Raw genomic sequence first — 23,931 nt, 5'->3', positions numbered from 1 at the left:
AAACATTTGATATCATCTGATGTAATACACTGTCAACTTCCACTCAAAAGTAGCCCATTTAATAATCTCATTACCAACATTTCATTTTGCAAAATGTTACAGAAGTGAGGAGTGTTAGAGCTGTGTGGATGAGAGCCATGAAAATAAAAAACAAGGATAAGCATATGAAAAAAAATGAGTTCTGTGTGATGGCAAATACTACCTTGGTTACTGTCTGCATTCAAATGAAGAGGTTGTGTAGTAGCTTTTTTAACTTTGGTTGGCAGTCATTGAACCTGTCAGCAAATAGAGGATTAAGCTTAGAATGACAAAAAAATATCAACAGCTTCTAAACAGACGCCATTGTTTTTGTAGAAGTAAATGAAATTCAGGCAAAATAAATACGACCGCAATCCCAAGAACAAACCGAAGAGGTTAAGAAGAATTTGACAGCATTAGACTGCGGAAGATTAGACTGTTTTCTTTTTTTTTTTGGGTTTTACTTTTGAGATTAGTTTGTGTCTATACATATTTATATAGGCAAAAGGGCAAAAAAAGCTTCTGACTCAATTATTCAATTATTCAACAAGGATCTTTGAGAGTGTTGTTTGATGGCTACTGTAACATACAGTATTTTTCTGGATGTCCACACATCAGATCTATTTTTCAAAGTTTTACCTCTATTTTTTTACCCGCTTAAATTTTAGTTTATTGGTCTAAGCCTTAGGACTCCAAGATACCAATCACAGGATCCACAAGCTGTCTAACTAAATAAATGAATGTTAAATTGTTGTGAGTGGGGGGGGGGGGGGCCTTAAATCAAGAACATGGATCCAGCAAAGCCTGATCACACATGCAACACATTTGTAGATGTATATCATGGCTTGAATAATGTAGCTATCTGAGGACCTCAGAAAAAGAGTTGTTTATGCTTATATGCTTGAAAACGTAACAAGATAATTTCTAAAGACATTGGACTCCAACAATCCGCAGTCCAACAGATCATGTACATCCATCTATCTTTCCCTGCTTATCCGTAATCAGGTCGTGGTCGTGGGAACAGCAGCCGGACCAGTGAGGCCCAGACCTCCTTCTCCCCAGCCACATGGTCCAGCTCCTCTAGGGGGACCCCAAGGCATTCCCTGGCCAGCCTGGAGACATAGTCTCCCCAGTGTGTCCTGGGTCTTCCCCGTGGTCTCCCCCCCGATGGACATGTCTGGAATACCTCCCCCTGGAGGCATCCCGACCAGATGCCCGAGCCACCTCATCTGACTCTTCTCTATACGGAGGAGCAGTGGCTCTACTCCGAGCTCTTACCGGTTGACCTAACTTCTCACCTTATATCTAAGTGAGAGTCCGGCCACCCTGCGGAGGAAGCTCATTTCAGCTGCTTGTATCCGCGATCTCGTTCTTTCGGTCAATCCCTACAGCTCGTGACAATAGATGAGGGTGGGAATGTAGATCGACCGGTAAATTGAGAGCTTCGCCTTTTGGCTCAGCCCCATATTCTCTGAGCACCCCCTGGGATTGTGGGACACATTCAAATGCCTTCTGCAGATCCACAAAACACATGTAGACTGGTCGGGCAAACTCCCATGCCTGCCGAGGGTAGAGAGCTGGTCCACCGTTCCATAGCCAGGACAAAAACCACACTGCTCCATCTGGATCCCAGGTTCAACGACTCGGCAGACCCTCTTCTCCAGCACCGTTGAATAGACCTTACCAGGGAGGCTGAGGAGTGTGATTCCTCTGTGGTTGGAGCACACCCACCGAACCCTTTTTAATAAGGGGGATCATCAACTTGGTCTGCCAGTCCAGCGGCACTGTCCCCGAAATCCACGCAATGCGGCAGAGGTGTGTCAGCCAGGACAGCCCGAGAGCATCCAGCGCCTTGAGGAACCCAGGGTGGACCTCCTCCGACCCCGGGGCCCGGCTACTGAAGAGCTTTTTGACTGCTTCAGCAACTTCAGCCCCAGAAATAGGTGTGTCCACTCCAGAGTCCCCTGGCTCTGCTTCCTCATTGGAAGGCAATTCAAGAGGGCTGAGGAGGTCTCGGAAGTATTCCAATACCTTTGGGTCTGCCTGGTCTTACCAGCATCCTCCCCCACTATTGGAGCCAGCTCACCACCTGGTGGTGATCAGTTGACAGCTCCGCCCCTCTCTTCACCCTCTTCACCCGAGTGTCAAACAACCGTGGCCCAAGTTGTGTTGGTGCCAAGTGCACATATGGACACCTTTATGCTTGAACACGGTGTTTATTATGGACAATCTGTGACAAGCACAGAAGTCCAACAACAAAACACCTCTCAGGTTCAGATCGGGGGGGGGCGTTCCTCCCAATCACGCTCTTCCAAGTGGCACTGTCGTTGCCCACGTCAGTGTTGAAGTCTCCTAGTAGAACGAGGGAGTCCCCGGTAGGAGTGCTCTCTAGCAGCCCCTCTAGGGACCCCAAGAAGGGTATGTAAACTGAACTGCTGTTGGGTGCATAGCCACAAACAACAGTCAGAACCTGTCCCCCCACCTGAAAGTGGAGGGAGGCTACCCTCTCATTCACCGGATTGAACCCCAATGTGCAGGTGCAGAGACGGGGGACAGTCAATATGCCCAAACCTGCCCGGCGCCTCTCACCAGGGGCAACTCCAGAATAAAAAAAAGAATCCAGCCCATCTTGCGAGGCCTGGTTCTAGACCCCATGCTCTGCGTAAAGTGAGTCCGACTATCTTCCTTGCCAGAGAGGTGACATTCCATCTTCCAAGAGCCAGCTTCTGCAGCCCAGGATTGGACCGCCAAGGTCGCCCGCTCCGGTCAACGCCCGGCTCACGCTGCACCCGACCCCCTTCCTGTTGGTGGTGAGCCCAGGGGAAGACGGATCCCTGTCGTTCCTTCAGGCTGTGCCGATTATGCACAAATGGAGGAAATTCCCAGAAGTGGTCGACCAACAAAGTTAACTTCAAGAGCAATGCATGTAATGGTCAGAGTGGTCAAACTTCTAAGCAACCCAGGGCTTCTCACATAAAGGCAAATGTGGATGTTCATGAGTCAGCCATCAGGAGAACCCTGAACATCAACTGTGTGCAAAGGTGGCATTTTTGTCATTGTCAGTTATTCATTCATTATCTAGAATCAGAAACAGAATCAGACAAAACTTTATTTGTTCCCTAAGGGGAATTGGGGGGCACACGGGGTATCAGCATCAAATTGTGAACATCAAAAATATATTGGTGAATATATATATTTAATATAGGTATAATAAGTTACTATGCAGAACTGTGAAAATTGTATCATTGGTAGAAGAGACAGTGAAGTAAGCCCCGCTCTGCATTTACAGACAGTATGACAGCTCAACCTTTGTCCCCAGAACCATCCAACTCCTAAATTCCCACCAACCTTGGAAACCCCTGGTCGCCATACCAGCCCACTCCTCCCCTTGCCGGGTATAATGCCGCTCATGATATATTTATTGTATAAATGCCAAGCGCATCTATACCACTTATCTTGCCGCAGGGGTTGGAGCCAATCCCAGCTATTATTGAGCGAGAGGCAGGTTACACCCTAAACCAGCTCCCAACCATTCAGTCTCATTTACAATACTCCTGTCACCAATAAACCTACAGCACATTTTTGGGCTGTCGAAGGAAACCAGGGACAACGGTTGGGACACGAGGAGAACATACTCCACACTAAAAGGCTCCCTGTCAGAATCAAATCAGTTACCTTGCAGTGACATGTAAAGGGTAAACACCTTGCTGACCTTGTTGCCTGTCAGATTTAACACAAAAAAAAGAGCAAAAACCATAATCGTGAATTGACTGGAAAGATATCAATGTATTATTTATACAGACTGAATATGACATTTTTTTGTGTACGTAACTGGGTTGTCATTTTGACACAAATGCAATATCTGCAAATCAAAATTCTTATGCCAAAAGCTCAAATGTCTTGTACTGGCAGCCCGAAAAAGCCGAGACGTTTAATGTATACGTTTATACATACGCTGATGAATCGTTTCAACTATTTTGCATTTGAAGGTCTAACCCAACAGTGGTTCTTACTGCCGTTGTGACAAGGTGCCCGTGGTAAGATGCAGTTAAAAATCAGTTTGTTGTGGTCTAAAGCTCTTTTACTCCCACGCTAATTATAAACCACTCAGGAAAGCCTCGGGCAGTAATTTACATGGTAAGCGGTTTCGTTCGTGGTGCAAAGCACGGGTCAGTGCATCACCTGCACACCTGTACAGGACACAGACATAAACACCTGGACTTTCAGGTGTTAAACTTCCCTTACGGGAATTTGTAAATTTGTACCAACACAGACTTCTTTAAAAAGTTATTTCTTTACTATATCTGCTTACTATTTTTAAACTGCACTTGATTAACATGAAAATTGTGGAGAGTGAAACACTTTCCTTTTTTATTTGTAAATGATCTGAATAGTTGCATGGAAAAATAGCTACCCGTAGATAAAGCGTGCTGTGCACTTTTCTCCCCAGGAGATGGCGGCAGCAGAGGACATGGACGGGTTGTTTTGTGCACCGCACATGCCCACGCAACATACATGTTTATTATTTCAATTCCAGTATCCCATCTGTATATAACATAACATAACACTGAGTTGTTGTTGTCAGTCTGAGATATTTCCTTAAGACTGAGTCAAACGATGTTCTTGACAAAATAATACACTTTATTGACAACTTTTAGTGCACTCAACATGGACAGAAGTGACAAAATCTGCTCATTATTTTTTAGATTTCCCTCCTAATAAAAGAAATGAAACATTGCTTATGCTTTGCACGATATCTATAATGAGAAGCAAATAATATTTATTTTGATGCCCTCCTGAATGAGTACATGTTCTGTGAATCTGATCCTTTATGCCTTGCTCTTCTTGCAATTCTTCAGAGCATCAGCTAAGGCATGCAGTGCCATGTCAGCATTTGTCTTCTCACAGTTGTATCCCATCAGTCCAATACGCATCACCTAGTGAAAAGAGTGGCGATGTGGTGAAGTACATTGTTTGCAGTGACTCAGCATAATGTTTTAGAACGCTGTTTAATCAATTATTCAATGGAATTGCTCCATGCAATTTCAATTTATCAGGGTGGGTTTGATCTAGAGTGAAAGTTTGAACCGGGTACCAAGAAATGAGCCATGAATATATATATGTATATATTACTTTATACAATTTAACAATATTGACATGGGGCCAAATTCTGAATGGGTCGTGCCTCATCTAAATGACCTTATTAATTCCAGGGTGATTTACCTCAGTATTTGTCTGAAGAAAAGTATGATAAATCAAAAAATCATAGGTGTCAATGAAAAATTCTTCTCTTTTGCGATCACTTACGGAAAGGAAAAAATGATTAGCTCCCCAGGCCCTATGGAAATTTGAACCAATGTTTGAACCAATTGGCTCCTGATTATACTATGGACATTTTAAAAATCATAAATGTATACAGTGTACAGGACAAAAATGCCAGGAGCTGCGTACCATGCCGATGGAAGGGCCGAGGCCTCCAGTCATCTCCATTTGGTGGTGCTTCATGATGTAAGCCAGCAACTCCCTCCAGTTGTAGCCATCAGGAATTGCAATGGTGGTGACAGAGGGAAGCCGCAAATCCTGCAAGATATTACACCATCGATGGCAAAAGTGTTCCCACCTAATTCAATTATAGTATAATACATCTAGCATACGTGGTACATAGACATTAAACACAGTCTATATACCAGTGATTGTGATGTTCATCACTTTATCAGCCTTACCCTTTCTGGGATGAAGAGCTTGAGACCCAAGTCCTCCAAGCCTCTGTAAAGATAGGCTGCCACCTCCTTGTGTTTCTTCCAGGACTCTTCCAGACCCTTGGAGGAGACAAAAATGATTTTTTAGAAATGAGAAATTTCAACTTACAGCCTATATTGACAACTGTCAAAGTGGCCATAATAAGAACATGGCCACAGGTATCCAACCTAAGATTTTTCGATGATTATAAAGCTTCTTCTTCTGCTTCTTCTTTGTTTTCTTCATCTTCTTCTCCTTTCGGCTTTTCCCTTCAGGGGTCGCCACAGCGAATCAACCTTCTCCATTTAACCTAATTCTCTGTATCCTCCTCTCTCACACCAACTACCTTCATATCCTCTTTGATAATTATAAAGCTAAAGTTAATATATTGTTGAATACTTTGATAATGAATCATGATTTTTTGTCAAAATCTTCTTGTTGTGGCAACTGGACTTGAAGATGTTTCTCCCTTTCATCCAAGAGGCTTCTTCAGTTATTCAATGAACTGAAGAAGCCTCTCGGTCGCCACGGCAAGAAGATTTTGACAAGAATTCACCGTGACCTGGATGACCGAGAACCTCCACAAACAAATTTTAAATTATATTTATAATAATACTCTTAGATAAGTTGAGATAGCATCATTTTGTAGTAGTCACATGCTGTAGAAAGTTAATGTCTCTCTTACGTTGACACTTAAACTGTGGTTGAAAAGCAAACATTATGTTACAAAGAAGTACAAACATTTAAGTAGGCCTGCAGTTATCAATGGCATTATAGATTTGAGCCATTCAACTAAATGGCATTGCCATGTAATAGTTGATAAGATGTTTAAATGGGAATCAATCATGAATGCATAGCTCAGTGTTTGGTCAATAAATTTGTCGGGGCACGCCAATATTCCAAGACATCTTCTGTAAACAATTTCAAACAATGTCACAAAGTTTTAAGGTTGGCTAAAAAAAACTGGAATCCATCATTTAAAAAAGAAAGTTTACCATTAAACATGGTGAAATAGCCCTTTACCTTTTCAGCAAGAATTGCAAGACTCTCTCTCAAGGCGAAGAATCCAGACACGGGCCCAGTATGGTGATATCTGACAACCAAATCAAACTCAGTTTAATACCGTGTTTGCATAATGTGTGAAAATATCGTTGTAGTTGGAAGGATTTAACAGAGAACTAACAGTCTGGCTGGCTTCCCATCACAACCCCAGTAGTTGGACAGATGTGTCATGTCGAAGAGGTAGGATACTGGCTTCGTCTTCCTGTTAAACATCTTGTGACTATGTGGGGTAACAGAACGGAAAATGATTTATGTATTGCTTTAATTCCTTCTTTATTCTTACATTGAAGAAATGTTGTAGAAAATGATATACCATGCAAATGACAGACTTCCTCCTTACCATGATCTTTCATTAAAAGAGATGGGTGCGGTGCCAGGAGGAGCATTCAAAGCCTTCTGAGAACCCGTGTACAGTATGTCAATTTCTATAGCAGCAAAATAAGAGGCAGTTTTTATACAGCCAAACACGTGGAGGTAAGCAGATTAACGTGCTCATCATTGCCTTACTTTGCTTATCCATAAAAATCGGCGCCGCCCCAAGAGATGCAACTGTGTCAACCAAGAAGAGGCAGTTGTGTCTGAAGGGGAGTGAGAGATATTGTGAAATAATATTATGCGCCGTGGAATTACGTAAATTCAATAGGGAAGACTGATATTTTGCACAACTGGAAAGCTCACTTTCTGCAAATGTCTCCAATGCCATCCACAGGATGACAGAGGCCAGCAGAGGACTCTCCATGAGTGAGGAAAAACAAGACTGGTTTGTGTTTCTCTATAGCCTGCAGGCAGGAAAGTCAGGTGTTATTATGAACGATCATCGTTTTCAATCACATAAAGGACTGTCTCAGAAAATTAGAATATTGTGATAAAGTTCTTTATCTTCTGTAATGCAAATAAAATAAAAAAAAAATACTTTTTCATTATATTTTTGAGTTTTCTTAATATGTAAGCCATCATCTGCAATATTAAAATAATAAAAGGCATGCAATATTTCAGTTGATTTGTAATGAATCCAGAATGTATGACATTCTTGTTTTTGCAAATGCATTACAGAAGATAAAGAACTTTATCACAATATTCTAATTTTCTGAGACAGTCTTGTACTCCTCCAGACACTGTACCTGCTCAATTTCCTTATTGCTGAAATATCCTCCTGGTGTCTTTACCATCTTATGTACATTTGCACCTGTATAGAAAAAAAAACAAACAAGCAAAGCAAATTACTCACATTCATTGGATGGTTGACTAAACGCATGAATGGCAGATTTGCAGATTTATACCCATTCTCTCTGCGATTTCTGCAACACGCTCCCCCCAGATTCCGTTGATGGCGACGAGCACGCTCTCCCCGGGTTCCACGATATTGAACACCGCGCACTCCATGGCCGCATGGCCGGAGCCACTCATCGCTATGGTCATGTTGTTTTCTGTCTGGAAGACGTACTGGATCCCTCGCTTAATGTCGTTCATGATCTAACAAACGTGAATAAAAAAGGCCATTTACTTTGAAGCCCCCCAAATAAGCCAATGTGCACGTAAGCATAGATTTTTTTTTAAATACAGAAAATTATTATGAGAGATGAGAACAACTTCATGTATTTATCCCGAAGAAAATTGTTGAATTAAAATTTTAAAAATTTAATCGATTAATAATTAAAAATTAAAAAAATATTAATTCTTCTTCTTTCGGCTTTTCCCTTCAGGGGTCGCCACAGCGAATCAACTTTCTCCATCTCCAACCCTATTCTCTGTATCCTCCTCTCTCACACCAACTACTTTCATAAGAAAATTATTATTAATTAAATTAGTTAATTAAATCAAATAATAATTATTATAATTAATTAAAAAAAACCTTCACAAAAGGGGATTGTGTGAATTTTATGAAAAGTACTATTATAATCGTTCTTTAAGTTGAGTATGATCAAATTAATTCCAGTATATTAAAAGTGGATATTAGTTTGACCGAAATCGCAATTTGCGCAAAAAGGAAAAAAAAAAAAAGAACCAACAAAAAAAAATTGACAAAAAAGAAAAAACGTTTTTGCACCCAACCCTCTTCAATAACAATATTTATCAGTGTCTAAACTAATGATTTACCTCATACATTTCTGGATGCAGGTGGCCAATTATTGGCTTGCCCCCCGCAGCTAAGATACGCGGTGGGACGTTTGAAGGTCCGGGTCCGAACAGATACCGCAGGGGCGCTTCGAGGGGCCGGAGCAAGCAGGCCGGTGGCGGGACGGTGACGGTGGACACGGAGCGGTCGAGGCGCTGCAACAGCGGTGCATTCCGCGTCGCCAGCGGACCCTCGAAGGCCGCAGCGGTCTGCTGGGTCAGCAACACGCTCCGGCTGAAAAAAGCCCGCTGCATCATGACGGATGTCCTGGTTTGGAAGGGAAACCCGCGCCTCGGCAGATCACTGGCGACTGACTGCGGCTCAGCCCGGCTGTGAGTTTTGAGTGAATATTTCCTAGAAACAGTTCTTTGACCTTTAGGCCACGGGGCGGTGTGCGTCATTTGATTAAACAACAGGGGACAAAAGACGTAATATTGTAGCGCTTTGGGAGTGAAGGTGGGCGGAGTGTCGTTTGCATTCCCTGAGTATGTCTGGTTATAACTGTTCTAATTTACCAAAGTGTATTACTCTTATACAGTCAAGGTGCACTTGCCCATCTTGTAATATTTCACACTGATTTGACTGGATTATTGCAACTATTGTGATACCACCGTGAGTTAGTCGTTTGATTTCTGCCGATGCATAAATGTAGAGCACATTCTTATGATAATTGTGATTAATATAATTTATTAATCCCTCGTGGGGAAACGCGTTCTCTGCAATTAACCCATCACGTATGAACCATGAGCGGTAGGCTGCCGTCGACCGGCGCCGGGGGAGCGGTTAGGGATTCAGTGTCCTGCTCAACAATACTTCGAGGAGCCAGAAATCAAATGATGACTGTTCGGTTACCGTTCGCTTATGAATTCTAAATTCCCCTATTTATGATTGCCTCTTACAGTTGGACCTCGCCACACCGTTGTCAGAAGTGGCATTGCATCATGTTACACATGATAAGAGAAGATGGGAATTTCATCACTCGTTTGCGAGAGACTACTTCGATTGCTTTGGTACCTCTGATTCAGCAATGAAAGAGCTTCTCTTTGGAGCCAGTGATCCCTGGGTAGGAGTTGATGGTCAGCAGTTAAGGTTCAAGGAGGAACTAGCAAGAATTATCATGTCTACACTGCCAAAGTCTACATTTTAGTGGAGGCACACTTTAAGACTGCCTTCTCCATAGGCGAGGGGATGCAGCAGTTCGAACTTGTGCCATATCACCTGTTTCGATGCTGTACTCAGAGACTGAGGCTCACTGTCGTCCAGCCTCGTGATGATCTCCTCCATCACCATCCATCCATTGTTCATGTCTCAGTGGGTGAAGAACCCAGTGGTGGTCTTCTTCCTGGGCAGGCCAGTGCATTACCAACCCTTGGCCCCAACAGAGAGGGACTCAAGGGCTCAGAACCTGCCCAGTGACTTTATGGACATTTATTGTGGCTGGAGTTTCAGAAAATACCTTGAGTCTGCTGTTTAACTAGCTGTTCTAATTTACAACACCCCCCTTTACACACCCCAGAGAACTCCTGGCGGGTCATGATAAAGCTTCCACCTCTCAAGGAGACGTGCCCAGATACCTTGCTCATCCAGTTGAAGCTGGCAGTGTAGGTCAATAACTGGACTCCAGAAGTCACCCTGGACTTGGAAGGCGAAACACTTCGGATCCTTATAGACTTCTGTCCGCAGGGACGGCTCCACTGGGAGTCCACTGAGAGACCACTGCAGCAGTGTTTTGGCCGCCGCACCTGTGCTAAGAAAGCTCTGGACAAGCTGGTCAACCGCCAAAGGAGAAGGGGAGAGAGCAAGGAGGACTGATGAACGGTAAGTGGAAGGATATTTTCGGTGCAGGAGACCGAGTGACGTTGCACGCCACTGCCCAGAACCGGCACCAAGAAGTTTAGCTCTGCAGCCAGTGTCACAGGTACAACTTGGACACTGGGTCCAGCCTGTGGTTGATCCACCCTGGGGTCCAACCTGGTACCACTGGCCCAGAACTACAGGATTTGGAATTGCACCAGCCTCTGTCTCGTCACTGTCACTGGCTGTTGCACCAAGATACTGGGGGAAAGGACCTTCCCAGGGACTGTTACCAAAGTCAACTTTATTGTCAATACTGCCATGTGGGTTACTCAAAGACTCATAGTGCCGTAGTAGAAAAAAATATCACTGACGGCAAGTGCGACAAAGGCAACAAGGTTATTGTTGAAATAAGGTTATTGGCGAAACAAGGTTATTGACCAACAGTACCACTCACAGTGTTGATCGTAGGTTCTGGCTGGCCAAGAGACAAGACTATTGCATCATCAGACTGGACTTGTTGAAATAAAAAGCGGTGGTTGACGTACCCAAGGCTATACTCTTACCTGGGTTTGGACGCTATTGTGCTCCATCCTGCTGGTGAGAAAGTATTCAGCTTTTCGCCTCATCGTGGATTGTCAGAGAGGCTAAGCTTGCTGCACCATCACGGCCACCTCAGCAGACTTCCATCCACCCGCGAGAGGAACCTTTTTGGCAACATCTTTGCTGCCGAAGATGAGGGCTGCACACACACCAGTCTGGTTCAGCATCAATTTGACCCAGGCAGGGGACACCTCATCCGTCTCTACCAGCGTTGTCTTCCATTTGTCAAGCTGGTTACAGTCGAGCAGGCCAAAGGAATGAAGGGATGCAGGAATCACTGACCCTTCAACAAGCTCGTGAGCAGCTCTGGTGCTCCTGGCCAGAAAGAAGGAAAAATCCTGGCACTTCTGCGTTGATTTCCACCTTCCCAACAGTCACCCATAAGGACTCAAATCACCTGCTCTGGTTTTATGACACTCTCCAATACATTGCTGGGTCAACTGCCTCGAACCCTAGAAGAGGCTATCGGCAAGTAGAGCTAGCAGCGGAGGCACACTTTAAGACTGCCTTCTCCATAGGCGAGGGGATGCAGCAGTTCAAACTTGTGCCGTATCACCTGTTTCGATGCTGTACTCAGAGACTGAGGCTCACTGTCGTCCAGCCTTGTGATGATCTCCTCCATCACCATCCATCCATTGTTCATGTCTCAGTGGGTGAAGAACCCAGTGGTGGTCTTCTTCCTGGGCAGGCCAGTGCATTACCAACCCTTGGCCCCAACAGAGAGGGACTCAAGGGCTCAGAACCTGCCCAGTGACTTTATGGACATTTATTGTGGCTGGAGTTTCAGAAAATACCTTGAGTCTGCTGTTTAACTAGCTGTTCTAATTTACAAAAGTGTGTAATTCTTGCATAGACATGGTGCACTGATCCATGTTGTACTATTTTGACCATTTTGGCTGGATTATCATCCTAAGTGTTGGGTTAGCAAGTGAAAGCACCATGGGTGAGAATATTTTTGCAGCTAATGAGGATCTGGTTTTATCCTTTTATCCTCAAGTTTAATGCCGTGGTTGTGTGATTAAAGAGCGCATCATTGCAAATTCACAAATCCTCTACTTGTTATTGCCTATTTCAATCCAAACTCCAAACCACAATACACAACTCCAGTTCAAATATTGTTATTTTTTTAATCTGTAGCTGGATTTGGACAATCATATCTTGTATTAAGTTCTAGCCAATAGAGTTGATGTTTTGATATCATGAAGAAATTTTAAAGCAAGTAATTGCACAGGGGTTCACACCAGCATTCCTTTTTGCTCTTTATTGCTATTTTTCAACTAAAAACAAGTGATATGACTGTGTTTGCACTCACACTTATCCACAAAAAAAATCATGTTATATTGGTGTTGCCATACTAGTTGCAGTCTTGAACTTGGTGTTTATGACTCTGTTCTGTTTCAAAGCACAAGAGGGTTTATCTTAAGCAAAAAACAGAGAGGACATAAACTTGTCAGCTTTGAACTGGTTCAGGTTAGTTTGCAGCTAGTGTTGATTTTATTGGCCCCTTCAGTCACAACAGCATTGGCTTTGTCAAGAGGAGTCTCCTCTCAGAGAGCCAATCTGCTCCCTCAGGCAGTGGGGGTAGGGGTAGGCAAATATTCAGACGCACACCCACCTACCGAAGTATTCCCATACGTAAGCACATATCGCAGAAGACATTATCAATACACAGTGTAGAGATTGGCTCAGTTTTATAATGTAGGGTGCAACACCAGCAACCTCTGTTTCAAGTTAGGTAATTTCTATGCAAAGTACACTCAAAACACATTTCTTCTCAAAACTAGATCGGTTTATGGGACAAACTATGAAAAACAAGAATGTGGGAGAGTCTTCAAATTTGTGTAGAAAGTATAGATAACTGCTGCAGGTCAAATGCCAAGGCATTCAATTACCAAAGCAAAACATTGTAGTAAAGGGGAACATTGGACGTATTGTGCAATTATTTTTTTAGTAAGCTTTAGAAAAACATTAAACAAAAGACAAACAGCCTAAAGCCATGTTGTTGCTCCATGTGAATTTCCTTTGAAATGTTTTGTTTACATCTTATATTTAGATTTTGGAGAAATTATTAAGTGGAAGAAATACTTGCCTCTTTATCATGTGTTTTACAACACCAGTCACTTCGGTGTAATAGTAACAAAATCTTTAGTATTATACAGACAGAGATTGAAAAATATGTCTTTAGAAAACCAAGGCTTTTGTTTCTTGTACAGCTTCAAATTTTCCCATCTATTTTGACAAAATATGTTTGACTTTTGAAATTGTTATGTCACAACCAGCAGCATATCATGCCCCTCTCTGTGTCTGTCTTAGTAAATAATTACACCTCTGGTAAATAAATGGTACTCTGTGTTAGCCTTTCAGTGGCCTTTGTACAGGACAGAAAACTAAAAATCTACCCAAATAGGGCAGGAGGAGGCGCTATCAAGTAGAAACCAACTGCATTCAAACACTAATTCCTTCCTAGCTGTAAATGGTAACTGAAGAATTTCCCATCTCATCTTACTAAAAATAGCAAAATCATGTATTTGTTAGTTTTTCAAAGTTAAAAGAGATGCTGAGAGAATTACTGTGGAGGATGGAGGAGGGGCTTGGTTCATTTTGGTCTACGGTTAAAATATTTAGTAACCCAACAAGAAATCACACAGTTGTCATAAATGATCGAGCTTTTCGATGTAGATTTGAGCCATTCATCTCCATATGTCTCCCATGAACGTGTTTCCACATCTCTCAACCACTATTGTAGTAGATTTGGAATCGGAAATGTTTCTGGTGGTATTGCATTCTAAAACCTTTTCTTGACACTTTTTTTGTTTGATAAAACTTTGGTTTCTATTGGTTCTAAAATCCCACCTGACTAAATGGTTGCCAGTTCTTGTACTAGTTCTGTTCAAGATTAGTACAACCTTGATTCAGTCCTCCAATATGTATCCTACAGCTAATCGCTGTCATCGATACAAAACCGACAGGGTTCTGTGCCCGTACTTATTCATCAATTTGGGGAAATCATTTGATCAGGGATGGAAACACAGGTTTATTATTTATGATTTTATCTTCAAAGGGTTGGAGTTGTGATGGCAGAGTGAAAGGAATTGTCATTTGCTGTGGGTTAATCACCTGGGCGATGACAGACCCTTTTAACTGGACAGGGCAGGTAGATCTGATCTTGCATTTTACAAGCCAGGCTGCTGAACAAGAGGAAGATGGCGGATGTTTCTAAAAACTGCTCCCTTTGTGCCTGCAGTCACCATGCACAGTCATTGGGAAAACAAGGACACCTCATGAGGCTATGGATTTAACCCCCCCCCCCCATGTTTATAATCTCTGTCACATCGTTTTATTAAAAAAAGATCGTACACCTGAGAGCTGTTTGTTTTACCCATTCAAGGATTTAGTTGGAGGATTACAACATAAGGATGTGTCATTAAGCAAAGTCTGAGACTGATAGGACAGTGGTGCCGAAAGGCAGCATGCACAAAGCTTAGAAGTAGATGCAATTTATGACCTTATGGAAGATTTCTTGACAGAGTGGTCTCTTTAGTCTTATCTTAAAGATTAAGACTGAGAGTACAGATCGGATGGAGTTTGGTAACCTGTCGTCACCGGGGAATGACTGTAGGTGGGAGACTTCAAGCTCTAAAATGAATCCGGTACCACTGGTGCCTTTTAATGACAGATGCATTATAACCAAAGGGAGAATATATTAAAATAAGCGAGATCATAGGCCTATTCTTCTTATTTCATTTTAATGTTTTGCACATTTGCTTCCAATTAATCAGTGGGAAATGAAACTCTAAAGTTATGGCGGCTGACTGGAAGAAGACTTAGGAGTTACAACTGGGGGAGAAACGGAAACATCGGGAGAAGATGAAGTCCAAAACGATGAGGCCTATTTTGGCTCTTCCTCTCTCTCTCCTCTTCCTCCTCCTCCTCCTCTTCTGCTGCACCGCTGCTGATGTCATCATCACCACCACCCAGGATCTTTGGGAAAAAAAAACAGCACCGCCATTTTCATCGCGTTCAGACTGAACGGCTAAACCGACTAGCGGCGGGCTTGCGCCGTGGAGCATCCTCTGGTTTAAAACACCTGCCCCCACCTCTTCCTCCTCCTCCTCCTCCTCCTCCTCCTCCTCTTCCTCTTCCTCCGCCTCCTCCTCCTCCCGTCTCCCGCTCTTGCCACTGACGCACCGCCGTTCCCGATTCATCCTTCGCTAACCGGAGCGGAGGCAGCCTCCATCTCTCCGTCCCCTCGGCGGATTCTCCATGTATGGATGCGCCCCGGGAAGGGAGGCTGTAGGCTGACAAAAGACGGCCGAAAACCGCACACCCCGCTGAGGCGACCCGAGAGGGAGACGTCGGAGATCCGCACACATTCTGCAGTCGTCGAGTCACCGGGCCGTCGAGGTAAGATCGGACTTCTCGCTCCCGCCGATGATGTGTTTTTTCGCGCCCGCCACAGCATCGTCACCGTGCGGTGTCACGCCTTGGTGTGGCGTTTGTCACCGAGGCCTGCTCATCCATACGTGTGCAGAAACCCCTCGAGATGCACTGAGCTTTTTTTTACATTTTTTTCAAAAGATCCAACTCTTTTTTTTTTGGGTTTTTCTCGACAGCCCCCTTCGACGTGTTGTTATTGTCCTTTAAGCTGTGTTTCTCAGCTGACCTCCTTTCTGGCGCATTCGATGATTCTGTGTCATTGCCCTGTGTGTTTACGCGGCCTGTTTTTGAGGTGCGGCAGGCGAACCAAGATGGAGGAGACTATTTACACCAACGCAGCATCCATGTAGCCGGTTGTCTCCCAACAAACATAATAAATGACATCCAAGAAGTCCTGCATTTGTTGTTCTCATATGACTCACTGGTACAGGGAACATAGGATTTTCTCCGGATGGCTGAGAAGAAAGCGGGGATGCTCTGTCTGTCTGTGTAATAGCCATGTACTACCTATCCAATGATAAGAAAAACACATAAAACGAAGAGACCGGTCGTATTAGACAAAGGCTGATGCAGAAAACATGGCAAAAATACCAAATTTAGAATTTATTTCGATCGGTCATTTGTTGCGAGACAGGGATGTCCACTTTTATCCGTACCGTAGGCCTCAACTGGGGTAGAAAATGCGAGAGGGCGATGCTTGTTGAATAAGCAATAACCATTTGTGTTACCAGAGGGGTGATGGTGAGCATCACTAGTCGAGCGACGGCCCAGCCGTTTAATCCACGTCATTCAGGATTCGTGCTTGTCTGCCGGAAGCCCAATTGACCGATTGAAGCCTAAAAAAATGTTCGTCATCCTTTTAAGCTCACCACTGCACACGTAACTTCTCCTCCGTGGCAACAGCAACCCATTAATGAAATTATATTATTATCATGATACTTATCCACTTATGGTTCAGTATGTTGTTTTTTCACTTGCCTGGTTGGTCAAGTTGAAAAAAAAGATCACTCACCCACACTCAGATTTGATTATTTTCTGCTATTTTCCTCTGTGTAGTATATAACATAATGGTTTATTGATCCCTATTGGGGAATATGTGTTACTGTTTAGAAATGAAAAGGGAAGGTGGCGAGCTGCTGATAATATTTAAATCTTCTTATTTCCACATTCCACGTGATCCGTTTTTCGGACAATCCAATCCGATCTAGTCTGTTATGAGAGCTATGAATGTAAAGTTGGTGTTCTGTTGTGTTGATCCGCGGGTCGTATATCTTTCCTTGATGGTATTAAACTCCTTGTGATCCACCTGCGTAGGCATCTACGTTTGTTTAAATATATGCATCTGCATTTCTTTATCACTCGCTGTCACACCCACCAGAGACATGGCAGGGGCCTCGGTTAAAGTAGCGGTGAGGGTTCGACCCTTCAACTCCAGGGAAATGGCGAAGGAGAGCAAGTGCATCATCCAGATGTCAGGAAATACCACAAGTGAGTATGAATCATGCTTTCATTTGGAATACCGTACGGGCGGCAGGTGATGGGAAGATTGTTAATGGGATAATTGAAAAAGGTCTCGGATGTTGTCTTGGCTGGATTTGAACAAAAGACGGATTCTAGAACAGGAGCTTGAGAAGCTTTTGTTTGGGAAAAAATAAATCAAAATTAAATCCAGTTATCATATTCATATGTTCAGGTTTTATGTTTGCCATCACCTATGTTTGATAGAATCAACTTTATAATTTCACACGATTTCACTCCCTTAACCTAATTTTTTTATTGTTTCTAAATGAAACACTTGCAAAAGGACTGCGAAAGTGGATAATCAAAACAAAATAAATCTTCACAGTATTATTGGAATTTATACGATATCAAGTTCGAATGACACTGTAACCTCACCCATCCCCAAGGAGTTGGACCAATATGATTTGGCAATGCTTGGTTTTCTTAGCAACAAAAGTTCCCCTCACAATGATTTGAAATATGGAAAATATATTTCTATTATCAAGAGAATATTTAACTGAATGCTTGAGAAAACACACAGCATTGCGGCATTATGGCATTTTGTCAACATAATGCAGTCTTGACTCCTTTTTTTAAAAATTCAATACATTTTTTTTTTCATTTGACTAAAACTCTCATGAAACAACGTCCATCCAAAAACTTGAGGTTATATACAATTATATATCATTCTCAAATTAAGTATACGCCCCTGCAATGGACTTGCGACCAGTCCAGGTTGTACCCCGCCTCTCGCCCAATGACAGCTGGGATAGACTCCAGCGTCCCCTGGGACCCTGAGTGCAGGACATGCAGCAGATGATGGATGGATGGAATTAAAAATTCATTTAATTCTTATTAGTATATTAAAGAGTTAAACCCCTTTCGGCTTAAACTAGATAATTATACAATTGGTGAGAGTGAATGATTTCAGCTGCTGACAAAAACAGGTTTTTATTACAACACTGAGACGGATGCTAGTGAAAAATAGGTAATATGATGTGATTGGTTGAAAACAGCTAGCGTGCTGTTTGTGTTGTGTTGCTGTGGTTCTATTGAACAGTGTTTAATGCTTCTTTTGGTTTAAATTTTGTTTGTGTGCGTGCAAGTAAGATATAGTAAGTGTATGACTATTTTTATCAGAGTGTATTAAAATAGTGTTGCCAACTGACAACAGATGGTCCCTGGTTTGCAAGTTTTTTAGTTTTGGAAGGATTTGTCCTGGTTAATGGAAATCAATATAAGAATAGAAAGCAGTATTTCATGTTAAATAAAGTACGAGAGGTCAATGCCCATTCACAGTAACAAGCAAGGTCATTTTCTTGTCTGATCACTGAACAAACAACGTTCTTATAAAAAACCCCAACAAGCCAAAAGAGGTGTAGAGTCATGTATAAATATAGTTCAATTTATGATCTGATGTAAGACTTTAATGCAGGGGCGGGGAATTACTTTGGCTGGTGGGCCACATTTCTTTTTTAATTTTTATGCACCGACCAACTAGGAAGCATGTAAATTGAACAAAATGAAAAATTGAATCTAAATATTTAAATTTTTTGGTTTTATTTCAACATTAAAATCATTAACGATCATATAAATGTACCAACATTATTTTGTATGTAATCATCCATACAAAATGAAACAAAAGGAAAAAATAAGGAGGGTCTAAATTCAATATTAATTTAAGATACTTAATAAAATATTCAAAGAAAATAGTTAGGCGGGCCGGATAAAAAAGCAAAACGGGCCAGATGTGGCCCAGTGGGCCGTAAAACACCCAGGTCTGCTTTAATGTGTGAATTCCCCAAATTTAAATATATGAGTCTTATTATTGATCATATCCCAGTAACCTACATTAGTGTTCACCTCAGTTTTATGTCAATGATGAATTTGGCTTATAGCAGCTAGATTGGGAATGAGGCATGCAGCAAGTTGTCTGTGATGGCTGGAAACAATAGTTTCAGTCAGGCCAGTGTGTGAGGACTTTCAGTGCACGTAGGATGTTGCGCCCTCCTCTCCACACACGAGCTGCAGGGACCCACAAGGCCTCTTTGTTTTGGTGGAGGCCAGATGCAGGATCAGCCGGTGCAAATGTGTAGGGAGAAAAAAGGGAAGGATGTCATCCCGTAGTGCTTGTCGGTGTAATTGAATGACCTAATTCGAGTCAGAGAGGTGAGCCTCAATTTCAAATTAAACTTAATCTCTCAATCCGAGTTGTCGGTGTTTTCATGTGATGAAGCGGTTGATGTGTTTAAGTGTCTGTTCTTCAAATCTTTCCAAAAACGGCAGCAGACAGATGCAGATGTATCGTTTTACCGCTGTCTTTTCCTATTTTGATCTGTTTCCTTTTTCCACACTTGCCCCACCCTTTCTCTCTGTAAAATGATACTGTAAATGGTGATTTTAAAAGGTAAACTCATGCAATCACCTACACATAAGGATTTCTTTTTCAAAAGAAGCGCATTTTCGAAAAACACATATGACAGATGACAACCACAACTGCAACATGTCACGGATCTGTTATCGAGGATGCTTGTTTGAGAATGTTTGATTAACATCTGGTTTGGACTCAGATTTAAAACCGAGACCGTAAACGGGAGTTTTATGGTCAAAGAACGTGCAGAATATTTAATAGTATTTTGAAGTTCTGATCTCGACTTTCCATATACCATGTCTTAAACCCTGATTGTTTTGCTCTGTTGTAGCAATCCTGAACCCCAAACAGCCAAAAGAAAACAAAAGTTTCAACTTTGACTATTCTTACTGGTCACACACCACGGTGAGTGTCAATGAATCATTTCTAAAACATACAGTATGCACCTAGGATTGTAACTGCCCACAATTGACTGTAAAAATACAGTTTGTCCTCATGTGAAAATGATAAACCTTATTTTTTAAGAGCTCATAAAAGGCCAGATTGTTTTCTTTCAATTAGACATGATTACTTTCTAGTTTTCTCATATTTTCTTTTGCCCTTTCCCTGCTTCCTTTGCAGCCCGAGGACATCAACTATGCATCGCAGATGCAAGTGTACAAGGACATTGGAGAAGAGATGCTCCTCCATGCATTTGAAGGTTACAATGTGTGTATATTTGCATACGGACAGACGGGTGCTGGCAAAAGCTACACCATGATGGGACGCCAGGAGAAGGACCAGCAGGGGATCATACCTCTGGTGAGACGGGAGAGTGATTGTCTTTGGAACCGAGTGTTCCTGCTTCGGTTCTTCCTAGTGTGTCGAGGTGTTATTGAGCAAGACACTGAAATCCCAGCTGCTCCGCTGGTGGACGGCACCCTAATGTTCATGGTTCATCCATGATGGGTTCATTGCAGAGAACAAATTAATAAAGGATCTGTTATTATAACAGCAATAATTTTTTTTGTGTCTGTTTGTTTTCTAGCTTTGTGAGGACCTTTTTACAAAGATCAATGACAGCAATAATGACAACAGCATGTCTTACTCTGTGGAGGTAGGTAACACCTTAAAATAAGCCACATAGCAAAATGAAAGTGAGATTATAAAAATTCAAATTTCAAATTCACAAAAAGAAAAATATTATTGATAATTAATATTTTGAGGGTAAAATGGACTGCCTTTTTCATCCTCCAGGTCAGTTACATGGAAATCTACTGTGAACGCGTTCGCGATTTGTTGAACCCCAAGAACAAAGGGAACCTGCGTGTCCGAGAACATCCTCTGATGGGGCCCTACGTTGAGGATTTGTCCAAACTAGCCGTCACTTCCTACAATGACATCCAAGATTTGATGGACTCTGGAAACAAGGCCAGGTATATTTATTGACAGATTCCTAATAGGGTGATTCAGAAAAATCAAGTCACCACTTATGGAATAATATGTGTTTGACTGTCCCTTGGCACAAAATTACAACCAGAAAATCATGGTATACAATTGTTACTCTTATTTGTTCTCTCTTAGAAACTGTTATTCATTCTCTCTTCCTAGAATAAGATTTTAGATCTGGTTTTCGGAAGAAGTCAATTCGCACAACACACTAAACGTCAATAATCCCTCCATGTACTGTTGCAACCATATGGGGTGAATTGAACTGGCTCAGATTTAATCAAAGCAATCTTAATTGTTCACCAGTCTGGAAAATTGTCTTCGGCAAACAAAGGAACAGTGCAATTTAAAAACACACTCACACAAAAGATCAGCTCAAGCCATTCGGTTTAGCTGTTTCACATCAAATCACCTTTTGAAAACAGTGATAATAATGGTAAACTTGGAATGAGGGACATTAATTAATTTCTTTTGTTGCCGCAGGAGTCTTTGAAACGAATTATGGATGGTCAGATAGATAATGTCAGATTGTGATCGAGCCCATAGATCTCTATTATACACTTAAAAGCAACATTTCATTTCAGGACTGTTGCTGCTACCAATATGAATGAGACAAGCAGCCGCTCCCATGCTGTCTTTAACATAATCTTCACACAAAAGAAACACGACATGGAGACGGACAACACATCAGAAAAGGTTGAGAAACTCACTGGACTTTATTTACTCTAAAATCCTTCAGCCATAAAATACACACACACGTGTATTTAGAGTTCCATATACAAATGATTAATTTTGAAAATATTTTACATCGTCACAGGTCAGCAAAATCAGTCTTGTTGACTTGGCCGGCAGTGAGAGGGCAGACTCGACCGGAGCTAAAGGAACCAGACTGAAGGTGAGATGACCCCTCTGCAATATTTGTTTTTGCTTTCATTTTTGATTACAATAGATGGACAGAAGCTTAAATTGACCAACTTCACATTAATTGTGACTGCAGGAAGGAGCAAACATCAACAAATCTCTGACCACATTGGGAAAAGTTATTTCAGCTTTAGCGGAAGTGGTATGTTAGCAGCTTATTTATTCTTTCAAATAAATCCTACAGATTGTTTCAGTTGATTAAGTAACAAATGTTGATTTATCTCACTTGATAGGACTCAGCACCAAACAAGGTGAGTTAATTATATTTATCACATATCTGAAACATCTGTCACATAGTTTTTCTCATGATGTTCAGCAATTAACATCACTCATTTTTGTTGCTCAGAACAAGAAGAAGAAAAAGGTGGAAAGTTTCATTCCTTACAGAGATTCGGTCTTAACCTGGTTACTTCGGGAAAACTTGGGTAAGTATGTTTCATAACGCATTTCTCCTGAAAATTCCAAGAAAGTCCTTTTTTTGTGACAATATCGGCATTTTTTATTGTTGTTTTTTAGGAGGAAACTCTCGTACAGCCATGGTAGCTGCCCTCAGCCCTGCAGACATCAATTATGATGAAACCTTAAGTACTCTCCGGTAAGAAACGGTGTCTTTTAAAGACATAGTATTGTAGTGTTTTAGTCAGGGGAAACACCTGGTTGACGGTAAAACGTGCGTTTAATAAGCAATAGCTGTTGCTGGCCGCAGCCACGCCACACAAGCCTGCAATACAACTAACTGTTCCCGCTCAATTCCAGGTAAAAAATCCCAGAATTCATTGCACCCCAAACCACACCCACAAAATTTCCAGCAACCCGAAAAATCACACAGAAAACAAGCATCAACATAAACCCCAACGTTCGTGAGTCGCTACATTATTAAAGGCATTAAGGCAAAGGTTTTTTTTTGTGGCTCCAGACAATTATTTTAATGAAATCTACAGATGTTTAGAAATGATTTTGCATTGAGTTACATATTATGAGAGAGAGATTTTTGGAGAACGCCACTGTCTTTTTTCTAATCTTTATCGTTTCCATCCAGTTGTGTTTTTCAAAATTTAACCTTAACATTCGTGAGTCGCTCTATTATTAAAGGCATTAAGGCAAAGGGATTTTTTTGTGCCTCCAGCCAGTTATTTTAATGAGATCTACAGATGTTTGGAAATGATTTTGCACTGAGTTACATATTATGAGAGAGAGATTTTTGGAGAACACTACTGTCTTTTTTCTAATCTTTATCGTTTCCATCCAGTTGTGTTTTTCAAAATTTGTCAGTGTACGGTAATTTGATGATCTTGACGACCTCCCTCTTTGCAGCTACGCAGACCGTGCCAAACAGATCCGTTGTAACGCAGTGATCAACGAGGACCCCAACAACCGCCTGGTGCGCGAGCTAAAAGAGGAAGTGGCTCGTCTTAAGGACCTACTCTATGCTCAAGGCCTGGGAGACATCATTGAGAGTGAGTGTGACATGACCGAGCAATTGACTCTCATTCATATCCACACAGATAAACCTGTATGTGGACATTTTTTTTTTTTTTTTTTTTTTTTTGCACGGATGTGTTTCTGTCTTGGATAAATCTTAAAAATGGTTTGTCTCTGCTCTCCTTTGTCCTATCAGCGTATCGCTGCACCAGCCCGGTCATCGATGGTTTGAAATGTGTGTATAACTCTCGCAAGCCTGCGCTTTGCTTCTAATAGAAATGAATCCTGAGCCATCCTTCCTCATCTACACCAGGGACCTGAATAACTAAACAACATTATAAGTTAAATTATGCTTAAAGAAAATAAAATATGTGATCCATAAATGGATTACTTACAGTGACACTTTAGGTATTGATTCTTTATGTATTCTGTTAAAAAGCAATAATTTCTTTCAGTTAAGTTCACATTTAATCCAAAAGCCAATCATCAAATTACTTTGAATATTACAGTCTGACCTGGG

The 23,931-nt window shown here is 41.9% G+C and overlaps 2 protein-coding genes and 1 long non-coding RNA gene across 8 annotated transcripts in view; 1 reads left to right on the top strand and 2 right to left on the bottom strand.

Moving 5' to 3' along the window:
* Positions 1-4,638: 4,638 nt before the first annotated feature.
* agxtb (alanine--glyoxylate and serine--pyruvate aminotransferase b) lies at positions 4,639-9,270 on the bottom strand. Its single transcript, XM_086172072.1, has 11 exons — positions 8,917-9,270; positions 8,100-8,292; positions 7,941-8,005; positions 7,498-7,598; positions 7,327-7,397; positions 7,160-7,244; positions 6,941-7,039; positions 6,781-6,850; positions 5,742-5,837; positions 5,470-5,598; positions 4,639-4,955 (listed from the first exon to the last, which is right to left on the bottom strand). The coding sequence occupies exons 1-11, from the start codon at positions 9,190-9,192 to the stop codon at positions 4,848-4,850; spliced, it is 1,293 nt and encodes a 430-aa protein (XP_086028198.1). The 5' UTR covers positions 9,193-9,270; the 3' UTR covers positions 4,639-4,847.
* Positions 9,271-15,022: 5,752 nt separating this feature from the next.
* LOC147218837 (uncharacterized) lies at positions 15,023-15,567 on the bottom strand. The gene is made up of 2 exons (XR_015108677.1): positions 15,430-15,567; positions 15,023-15,313 (listed from the first exon to the last, which is right to left on the bottom strand). It is a non-coding gene; the product is annotated as an uncharacterized LOC147218837 (long non-coding RNA).
* The window catches only part of kif1ab (kinesin family member 1Ab), a 27,901-nt gene continuing 19,310 nt past the window's right edge, over positions 15,341-23,931 (top strand). For 4 of the 6 annotated variants that reach the window (XM_086172068.1, XM_086172066.1, XM_086172070.1 and 1 more), the window contains exons 1-13: positions 15,341-15,736; positions 17,148-17,257; positions 19,972-20,045; positions 20,262-20,441; positions 20,668-20,736; positions 20,877-21,055; positions 21,653-21,764; positions 21,886-21,963; positions 22,066-22,131; positions 22,223-22,240; positions 22,336-22,414; positions 22,506-22,584; positions 23,304-23,446. In XM_086172068.1, coding sequence (XP_086028194.1) covers positions 17,152-17,257; positions 19,972-20,045; positions 20,262-20,441; positions 20,668-20,736; positions 20,877-21,055; positions 21,653-21,764; positions 21,886-21,963; positions 22,066-22,131; positions 22,223-22,240; positions 22,336-22,414; positions 22,506-22,584; positions 23,304-23,446 — 1,183 coding nt within the window. In that variant the 5' untranslated portion in view covers positions 15,341-15,736; positions 17,148-17,151. Of the gene's footprint in view, positions 15,737-17,147; positions 17,258-19,971; positions 20,046-20,261; positions 20,442-20,667; positions 20,737-20,876; positions 21,056-21,652; positions 21,765-21,885; positions 21,964-22,065; positions 22,132-22,222; positions 22,241-22,335; positions 22,415-22,505; positions 22,585-23,303; positions 23,447-23,607; positions 23,647-23,931 lie in introns of all 6 variants that reach the window. The other 2 variants (XM_086172067.1, XM_086172065.1) reach the window with 1 other exon arrangement.

The sequence above is a fragment of the Fistularia commersonii genome, chromosome 25 (genome assembly GCF_037954325.1).
Source record: "Fistularia commersonii isolate RoL2024-O1a breed Wild chromosome 25, RoL_Fcom_v1.0, whole genome shotgun sequence".
NCBI classification, from domain to species: Eukaryota; Metazoa; Chordata; class Actinopteri; order Syngnathiformes; family Fistulariidae; genus Fistularia; species Fistularia commersonii.
This window is presented reverse-complemented; position numbering and strand designations above follow the sequence as displayed.